This window comes from Rhincodon typus, chromosome 6 (genome assembly GCF_021869965.1).
Source record: "Rhincodon typus isolate 14 chromosome 6, sRhiTyp1.1, whole genome shotgun sequence".
In the NCBI taxonomy this organism is placed as follows: Eukaryota; Metazoa; Chordata; class Chondrichthyes; order Orectolobiformes; family Rhincodontidae; genus Rhincodon; species Rhincodon typus.
Window position 1 is genome coordinate 34,705,876 of NC_063337.1, and position 10,851 is coordinate 34,716,726.

Below are 10,851 nucleotides of genomic sequence, written 5' to 3' on the forward strand. Positions count from 1 at the left end.
TGTGAAAAGTGCATTATAAAATGGAATTTTGTTTTAAACAATCTCTGGAGACTGGGCTTAACACTATGGAGGTAAGCCCTTGGAAGGAGGCCTATATATCTGGAATTATCTTCACTATGTCATACAAAAATGAATTTACCTGAGCAGGTAACATGTAGTGCTGTTTAGAAAAGCAGTCAGTCTAATTCCTTTTCCTCAGATGTATATGCTTTTAACCAGTTAACATGATGTGCTAGGAAGTAAAGAGGAGAAACTGCCAAATGCTGCATTCCCAGTCAACGCATTTAAACATCGCGAGCTGGACTTCATGGGGGCAACGTAAATTCTTGCGTTACCTCTTTTCTGAAAGGCCCAGTATATCTTGTGACACTTATGCACATGACAGACAATGGCAGGCTTTCCATCAGGATTGAGGACTCTGGGAATTGGAGTCCCGCCCACTGAATTGCCAGCCAGTCATGGTCCAACAGCTCTTCTACACCCAGCATCTCCACAGGGAAGATAGTGGCAAACAGCGTACTTGGGGGCCACATTGTGGAGAAATCCAGATTGTGTGTGATGAAGATAGGGAGTCATCAGCGAGGATAAATGCTTGCCCCTCAGCAGCCCCCTCTTTCCCAAAGTCAACTCCTCGATTGGACATTGGGTGCCTTGAATAAGATACCCTGGCAGGGAGCCACAAACGAACACACCATTTGCTTATCATGTTCGCAAATGTAACAGGTTCTTTCCCCTTTCCCCTCTATCCTGTCTCTGGGTTATTACAGTAGTGACAGGATAAGGCACTTATTTGCCCACATAAGACCTCAATTGGTAACGCAGCAGGAAGGCTCTGCATGGGCCTTCCCACCACAGACTTAATTGGGAAATGGGTGGAATCCCTATCCAATTGACTAAATAGCCCTGGCTGGGAAACATACTTCAGGGAATGGTACAAATTTCCATTTGGTGAGAAGGAGAGTTATTAGTGAGAGGAGTGTAAGCTCAGAAATAAGTGGAAGAAAGATAACATTTGTGTAACTGAAATAGACAAATGTGATTTCAACATTGTTACTCCATTGTATTTTTGCCAGTCAGGTTAAAAGCACTTGACTGCCCATATTAAAAACCTAACTGCTGGATGACGACAGATGTCAAGAATTTTTGTTTCAAAGCAGCAGTGATTCTTTTCATTTTCTTTGTGCTCTTTCACCTTTGCGCCAGTCATATGTTCTTCAAAGTCAGCCATTTTTGTTCTCTGAGTCCCTTTCTTCTCGTGGTAAAATTATTTAATTTACTGTCAGTGGTGGTATTGTTTTGGTGTTGAGGCCAGATGTTTGAACAGTTAGCTCTCTGGCCGTGAGAGATCACCAGTCCTACCATCAGAGATGATAAGAGAAGGAGAGCATGGCTCAAGATGGAGCTGTCCTCTTGAGGACTTTTTTGAAAAATGATGAGATTGATCATCTAACAGAGCTAGCCATGGGATGGGTTGGTAGGGGAGGGTGGGGTGTGGTGGGTGGTGGTGCAAGGATGGGGTGTGGTTTAAAAACTTAGTTGGAGTACTGGCCCTCTGCTCAGCTGCCAAGAGATGGTTTACATGCATGTGTGCTGGGATTTTGCCCACCTGGGGATCTTGACTGCTGACTGAGAAATTCTAATGGTCACTTCCACAGTGCTCTTATGCAAACTTTCAAGCCTGCGCTGACTCCCTGCTGCATCTGGAGAAGTAACTGCTGCACCGCTCCCACCCTACCCCCAACCATCCACTTTTAAAATGCTCTAGAGGTGGGAACATGCTGGCAAACTAAACTTGGAGAATGGTGTATCAATTTCAGCCACCTTATTTCTGGTTTTGTGTCCAACGTAGATGTATATTCCCTACCCTTAACTAATTTTGATTTGCTTTGGGTTCACTTCCCCAAATTATTCCTCATAATTGATCATTTGATGTTAAAAAAAAGTCTGATTTCTTTTTCAGGTTTAAGGACTTTATGCTTTGCTTATACTGATCTGGAATTGCATGACTACAAGCAGTGGGTACAAATTTATAACAAAGCCAGCATTGCTCTTCAGGACAGAACCACCAAATTGGAAGAATCCTATGAACTCATAGAAAAAGTAAGAACTGATTACTGCTGCATTATACATGTCACTGTTGTGGACAGACCTCAAAACTGATACTGAGTGGAGAGAAAGCATGAAAGAAATCAGCATGGCACTATTCTCTATTAGTTCACCTTAGGGATTCATTTATATTCTGTCCAGATGAGTCCCAGTGTACAGATCTCACTTCACGAGTTATAACCCAAAAGTAAATTTGCCAGGATTTGTTAAGGCCAATCATTGGCAAGGTTTATTTTTATTGGGCCTTCTGGCAGCTACTACTGCTGAAGAATTGTGGATAAGTTGATTTTCAGTTAGCAGCTAGGTTTAGATGCTAATGTCACTGAATGATCGCAGCAGTGTGGGATGCAGAGTCTTTGGGGACAGTTGACTTTCTACCTTCTTGACTGAGGAATGAAGCTGACATAAAAAAGGGAGATTTTCTCTTTATGGGAGAGAAATATAAATTTAAAATTATTTGATCTGTCAAGGTTTATTGCCATGATGTGGAGGTGCCGGTGTCGGACTGAGGTGGAGAAGGTCAGAAATCACACAACACCAGGTTATAGTCCAATCATTTGAAAGCACAAGCTTTTGTAGCCTCATTCAGTCCTCCTTCAGGTGTTACACCTGAAGAAGGAACGAGGCTCCAAAAGCTTTGTTTTCAAATAAACCTGTTGGACTATAACCTGGCAAGGTTTATTGCTGCATTTCATTAGCTTGCTAATTTATGTAGCATTGACACAAAGAAAACTTTACATGCAATCAATAATGTGCCAGCCAGAAACAGTCATGCCAATGTTTATATTCCACATTAACCTCCTTCCACACTCTTCATCTAACCCTGTTGGCCTTTAACCTACAACTATTTTCTCACTTACGTTTATCTAGCTTCCCCTTAAATGCACCTATGCTGGTAATCTCAGCTATACCATATGGTAATGAGTTCCACATCCTAACCACTCTCTCGGTACAGACGGTTCTCCTGCATTCCTTTATTAGATTCATTTGGGTTAAGAGTCATTGATATAAGATTAAATATCAGACATTTAGGACAGATGCTAGAAATATATCGGTTGAGAGGCTGAAATTCACTGATGCTGTAGTCTTGCCTGACACAGAGACAATGTACATTTTTAATCCCAGGTCAAGTAAATGGTTGAGAGAATAGGTAATAATAAGATATAGAAACAGAACAGGCAGAGTTACACAAGTGATAATGTGGTGAGTTTGTACCAACTTAAATTGGTTGAGAAAATATTGTATTCTCTGCTTTGTAATTTCCTCTTTTGTAATTTCTGTGTAGAAGTGTTATTTCAGTTATCTACAGCAGAGTGCAGCAGCGTTAACACTTTTAACATATTATAAAGAAAACCATTTGACGAAAGAATGTGTCATTTAACACTGAATGCTAATTGAAAGAATGAAATTAGAAATTTAAGAAAAAAACTAATCATTTGGGAAAAGTGAATGAACAACTTAAGAGTCATTGACAGTGTGAAGTATTTTCATGTTTGTTAATTGACTTCAGATCAAGAAGTTAGTGTTGTTCTTCAAAAGGCTTGGTGAATATATGATGCTGTGTGACACCAAGTCATTTATCCTTTTATCCTTTTTCTATACAAACTGTTTTCTGTTGTAGGAATAGAACTTTTGGCCTCAGTGTCTTGTGATTACAAGAACAATTTACATTTAAAAAGTGCTTTTAACTGTGTAAAACGTACATGGGCATTTAAATACTCACAGACTGCTTAACCCCCCCCAATATTCATTTGTTTTACATTCCTTGTGAAACGTTGGAAATTCTTATATCGTGTAAACTTTAGAATTTGCATAATACTTTTTCCACAAACCTATTTTTCAGAATCTGCTGCTGCTTGGAGCAACTGCCATTGAAGATCGTCTTCAGAACGGAGTACCTGAAACCATAGCAACACTAATGAAAGCTGAAATCAAAATATGGGTTCTGACAGGTGATAAGCAAGAAACTGCAATCAATATAGGTGTGTCCACTTTCAACTCCCCCACATACATTTTAGTGCTTTTAATGTTGAATGGTTCAATAGGATTGTCATATAAGATACACATTATTAAATATGTATAACTAAATTCCTATACATTTTTAAAATTTAAGTTCAATTGACAAATTGTGAAGGCAAGGATGTTGAAGTTACCTTGAATTGATGTTACACTGCTGGGATTACAGAATGTGAGGTAGCAGCTGTATTTAGATTAAACTAAAATCATTGATATAAATTCATGTAACCAGCCTTTTGAAGAGTTGCACCAATTAGTTTGTCTTAAAGGATACTGATTTTTTCACTGGTACACAGAATTCATTTTGTAAGACCCCTCTTGAGCTGTTTACTGGAATAGGTAACCTCAGAGGGTGCAAGGACTGAGTCTTGATTTGTGAATATTAATCTTTTTAGTATAACACCTGGAGAGAGCTTCTTCAAGAAAATGTTTGGACCTGTTCAGTTTCCATCTTCAGTAATGTGGGGAATGTCATCTAACCTGATAGATTGTTTAATAATGTTGTAGCCTTCTACAGAGTTGTAAATTTCAAATACACAAAACTGAATTATGATTGATCACTCTGGCCCAAATTGAACAACTGGGAAAAAAATTTTCATGTTGGCTTCAATGAAGTCAGTCTCTCTATCGAAATCACTTGCAGTTCAGCAAATACCAACAATGATAGGTTCAGTAACCGCTTCTGATCAAATGAGTGTTAACAACAATTCAAAAGATGATGGCAATTTGCACAATTCTCTGGGAAACTCAGAACTAGTTCTGCCCATCGTTAACTGAAGGATACACATACCTTTGTCCAGAAGTGAAATAGTTAAATGTCATTATATATGATTCAGAAAGTAATGAATTTGGAGCAACTTCAAGTTATTCAATTCAAAGGTGGTCTTCATAAGATGACCATATCATAATCCTAGCCCAGCTCTCTGACACATTGAAGAAGATTGGTGCTTTATGCAGGTTGTAATTAGATAAGAGTCCCATTATAATGCATAATTTTTTTAAAAATTTCTTATTACTTCTGAGTACATTACTGTTGGTATGTTGCAGTTATCTATCAGAAGCATTGATTAGAAAGATAATTTCAGATTTAAAGTTTCTATCTTGTTTTTATGAGACACTTTGCAGCATTTTATTATGTTAAATAGATTGCATAAATGAAACCAATAGGAAAAAAGAATTAATTAAGACAAACTCCAAATTTAGAATTGTTAAATAGTAAGTGATTTGTGTTGATTTGTATGACCAATGGTTAAAGAGATGGTTTTTGTTCAGAATAAATTCTTATTGAATAAGCTGAAGGATGTCAAGAACCCTCCCTTGAGTTCATTCAGTCATATAACCTTCATTTGCAACAGCTGTACGATCATCAAAATTTCTGGTAGAATTTTAATTCTACTGATTTTAAACTCTAAATAGCTGATTCCTCCTAGATTTTGCCAAAGCAAATTGGATCTTGTTCATCCATATTCCTTCAATACAACATTGACAGTAATATTCTTTGAGTAGAATGGGGTAGTGTCTTCCGTCTCTTTTAAAAGCTGTGGAGCTTTTGCATCACAGTATTACATACCACCACTGTTTGAGAGCAGTTTTTTGGGGTGTGGGAAAGCATTGCTGGAAACTAGAACCAATATTTTGAGGTGGGAGAAAGGAATCTGCCATCATTAATTGAATAAGGTAGGGGCAGCAACAAAACCAAAGTTGCTGGAAAAGCCCAGCAGGTCTGGCAGCATTTGTGAAGGAAAAATCAGAATTAATGTTTCGGGTCCGGTGACCCTTCCTCAGAACTGATGGTGGCTGGGAAAACATCGGTTTATATGCAGAAAATAGGGAGGTGGGTGGGGTAGGGAGTAAATGATAGGATAGAGCCCAAAGAGAGAGAAAGACAGTTGGACAGACAAAGGAGTTGCTAACGATCAGACTGGGAGGGTGAATAGTTGTTAATGGGGACTGTTAGTGGCTAACAGCAGGCGTGTGTAATGGCAGGCTATGTGGTAACAAGCCTGTGTGGAGTGGGGGCACTGGGACAAGGGAGAGTTTAGGCCCTAAAATTATTGAACTGGGTAGGAGCAGCAATTGCTGGCATGAACTGGAGGTGCAGTTATCAGCTTGAACTCTCAGTGAGAGAGGAATAGTGCCACTTGATTAGGGAAGTGGTGAATAGTACCAAGTTAAATGAGTTGGGGACTCATTAAAATTATATGAACTGGGAGAGTGGATGAAAAGTCTATTTTTGTAAATTAGAGTCAGATGTAGAAGACTAATTGTTGGAGTTGCTGTGTATTTTTTCCTTAGAGGTCACAAATAAACCCAACCCATGTTTACCCAGTGTCCATAAATTCATAGATCATAACAGACATTACTGGATAGAAATTACAAGTGTAAACTTTCATTACCTTACTTTGACACCATTCCTCCTTCTTTCCACCCCATATGTAGGAATACTGAAACATTGTGCCCGTTGATATCACTGAACTTGAGCATGCTTTGAAGATTGAAACTGGAATTTTACTGATATTTATGGTTCAGTGCTGGATGAACCATAATTTTAACAACTTAGTCATTACAAGGGTTCAGCTGAAGCTGCCTTGTCAGGAAAGTCCTAAAAGTTGTTTCACAGATAATTGCATTATATACAAGTTGGGAGTGTCCCATACCCAGAGGTGAAAAGTTATTTTCCTTAGAAATTTTCAAAATATTCATACCTTTGACTGGAATTTGGCAAATAAAAAGAAATCTAGTCAAAATGTTGCTCTGTGATCTTTCTACATGTCTGTGTTGTATTTAGAAAAGAATTGATATTTTTCAACTGTTGCTTGCTTCTGTTCTTTTGACAGGTTATTCATGTAAACTTGTGTCCCAAAGTATGTCACTACTCATAGTGAATGAAGATTCTTTAGATGTAAGTCATTCCATTCCTTTCAAATCTTGTCCAGATTTTAGACCTTAAAGCATTTATCTTTTGTGAGTTATGAAACTTTCCATTCAGAATTGTAATACTTTCCACCATTTAGTGCCTGCAACATTTCTCACCTATTCAAATTCTGAAAGTACATAGGCATTTTAGTTGTAAATAAGTTGTAGTATGATTTGTGCTGCTTTCAGTTTGAATTTCTTCATAAAAGAACTATCATTATTGTTGAAGTAATTTAGTGCTATTTAATCTCAGTATGACAAATGCCATACCAAGATGCCACAGAATGGCGGCTAGAAGTGGAGATTAGACTCTTCTCCACACAGAGAAGGGCACTCGCTGGACAGATTTGCTTTTTGACTGAATTGCTACCTAGTGGTTGATTCCAAATCTTCAGATTCCAAGTTTGAATCTCAGATTTGATTCTTACTCAGACTCTGACTTTTCAATAATGTAGAAACAGATCCTTCTTCCCACCTCTTCACCCTGCCAGTTCTCAACCTGAATCTCGTCGCTCAAGAAAGTATTGAACAGACACTAGGTGACACCATGTAGTTGTAATAAGAGTTAGTACAGAAATCCTCACTAGACTGCTCTTTAAGAAAGGAACAAATAAAATAGTAGCTTAAGAGGTTGTTCCTCCTGTCTTCAAAAATGCTGTGGAACCTAGGAATTGACATGTTCAAAGTGTGGGAAAAATTAGGAGTAATAAGAGGCATTGGCTTTTCACTGGAAGGTTATTTTACTCAGAAATATAACTGTAATGGCGTGATTTCAATAAATGCATTTTTGTATGTGAAATTACTATTTGAGGATCCATCTTGGTTGGAGGCGGGAAGGTAGTTGCCACCAGAATTAATTTTACTTTTTTTCAGTCATGGTGAAATTCATGTTTTAGGCCGTCCTGCTCTTATGAACTTTATGACGGGAGGAAATGGTATAAGGATAAAGTGCAAGGGCACTATAAAAATAAACAAAATGTGGACATTTGGTACTGAGAATAAATGAAGACAAAGGCTCAATAGATAGATATTTTGGACCAGAAATATAAACAATTGCTGTTGGTGCTATGTGGTGTTCCTACGTAGCTTGTTTTGTTGAGTTGGGTGTAGAGTCACTATACCTGTAATATTTTGACTGATGGGCTAGCCGGTGTATCTGACTTGTATAATTACTGTTTGTGAGCAGTCAGCAACTGAGACAGGCACAGACAAAGCTGTAAAAGCCTATTACACACAAACTTACTTGATTAAAAAATGTTTGACCTGCATTATTATTTTACCCTCATTCCTTTCACATGTTAGATTTGTGACACAGGAATGTTGAAAGTTGTTTAACTGTTATATATTAGTCTTGAAAAGGTTTATTCTAAGTTTGTAATTCATTGCTAGAGAATCTGTCATTTAAAATGACAACTGGCTAGCTGAAGCAACATTTTAAAATAGAATATAGGAAGTCACGGAACATTTTAACTGTTGGAAATGAATAGCACTGCCGATTGAAAGGCAGTCGGCACATTGCCATGACTTGTGGATGACAGCTGGAGTGTGTGTTATTGAGGCTGGTTATCATGATTCCATAGTGACACTAAATCATAGCATGTTTTGATTTGTTTTAATTTTATTTAAACTTTGGCATCCAAACTGAGGAGCTTTTCAGGAAGATTGGTAAATATATACTCATTCAAACTTGGACTTCATTAATCAGGCCAACGATATAAAAAATATGTTAAAAAGCAAAGTATAGAGGGAACATTAATTATTATCAGTTATATGTAATCTGTGAACTCATTCAATAGCACAGTAGAACTCAATAGCAGTCAAATGACATAGCTAGTTGGTGCTGAAGTGATCAGTGACTTCAGCCATGATTCTCTGCACTGGGATTTTTCAGTTGAGATCATGATGAGGTGGAGAGGTCATGACACAACAGGCCAATCTTTTCTTGACATGGTTGAATGAAAAATTAGGTGTCAAACCAGCTGTGTATGCCTCATAAATCTTAGCAAAATATTGGAGCCAATGTGTCATTTCCACCTATCTTCTAATTCCTGGAATAGCTCACTGCTCAGGAAACATGCCATGGGAATTTTTTAAAACCAAAACACTTAACAATTAAAAAATATTTTGGTCCTATTTTTCTGAAAATAGACAAAACTATTTCTGAAGGAGTGGATAAAAGGTAGAGTTGAATTATATTAACTTATTCATGGAAGCACAGAACAAAACTAACCCTCTGATAGACTTGTTAATCTAGTATTTTAAACAGACAGGTCAGTAATATTCCAGGACACTGCTGATTTATCTGGCTTAATAATGGAGCTTAGCAAGATAGATTAATAGCAACAAAAGTAACCTACGACAGTATAACACCTTTAGTGTAACAAAACATTCCAAGATACATGTTAAGAATCTTCTCAATCAAAATATGACGTGGAGCTACAGAAGGAACTACCAGAATTGATAGCTAAATGTTTGGTCAAAAACATCTGTTTTAAGGAATACTTTAAAAGTTGAGGGAAAAGAGAGGTGTTAAAGTTTTGGTGGGGCATTCCAAAGCTTGGGGCTAAAGCAACTGAAAACACAGTTATAATGGTGGGCTGATTAAAGTGAGGAATGTACAGGATGTCAGAATTGCAGGAGTACAGGGATCCCAAAGGCACGTTGGGCTAGAGGACATTACAGAATGAGGGAAGGATCACACCACTGGGATCAGGATTTTTCACCACCATTTGAAGGTCAGAATTTTTTCAATTTACTACCAGATTATGCTGGAAGCTATTGCTTCAGCAGATAGGATAATAGGACATGAGCACATCAAGTACAGCTTTAGCAATGCAATTTGTTGCTTAAACACCATCTGTACTCAGTATACATAGTCTGCTTCGCCAATCCAGACTTGAGTTTATAATTTTGTGCACATGCACCAGTCAAGTGGAAAGTCTTATAGCACTGTGGGTATGCTTACTGTCCAATAACTGCAACAGTTCAAAAAGGTAGCTCACTACCCACTTCTCCAGGGCAGTTAGGGATATGCAATAAATGCTGGCCTAGCCAGCGACACCCACAACTCATGAATGAGTGAATAAAAAAAAAGCCTGTAGATTTCTTAGACACCTTAAACATTAGTTAATTTTAACTGTCTGTCTTACCAGAAGGAAAATTTCTCATAGCATAGGGGTGTGCTGTTTAAAAACAACACAGATTTACAATTTAAAATACTTTACAGATTTGGATTTTTCAGTTTATCTATACTTGTGCAGAGATAATGTGAATTTTAAAAAATAGGAAATACTATACTGCACAGCTACATCACTGTAATGCAATGCAATCCATGAGTTTCTGGTAACAGTGGCAATTTCTGATTTATAACTGATGCTCGAGTGAAGGTAATGGACGATTTCATGACCAGTCGTAATTGTTTATCAAAAGAAGTGTGCACTGTGGTGACTACGGAGTTTTTTTTTAAACAAGATTGTACATTAAATTTGGATTTTACATTAGAGTTTCTGCCTTCCTTGATGCTTAAGACAACGAGAACATCAAAGCCATCGATAGCAATGAAGAGTCCTCAAGTAATTTAATGGCTGAATTTATCATACTTCTGGCTTGTATAACTTTGAGTTTGCCTGTAATCTAAATAATGCAAACATAGGCCTAATCCATTCAATTGCTTTTCATAGGCAATCCTTCATCGCATGAATTAGTCTCGTGAACTGATATAGCTCCCCTTTTAAAACAACTATGTCCTTTCTTAGGTAAGGAGGCCAAAACAGTACACAGTATCTTTAGTGACAACAAGGTGCAGAGCTGGAT

The 10,851-nt window shown here is 37.7% G+C and overlaps 1 protein-coding gene across 1 annotated transcript in view; it reads left to right on the plus strand.

Moving 5' to 3' along the window:
* The window catches only part of atp8a2 (ATPase phospholipid transporting 8A2), a 701,479-nt gene that overhangs the window by 419,448 nt on the left and 271,180 nt on the right, over positions 1-10,851 (plus strand). Inside the window, exons 24-26 of the mRNA XM_048597580.1 lie at positions 1,961-2,100; positions 3,950-4,088; positions 6,960-7,024. Coding sequence (XP_048453537.1) covers positions 1,961-2,100; positions 3,950-4,088; positions 6,960-7,024 — 344 coding nt within the window. The remainder of the gene's footprint in view (positions 1-1,960; positions 2,101-3,949; positions 4,089-6,959; positions 7,025-10,851) is intronic.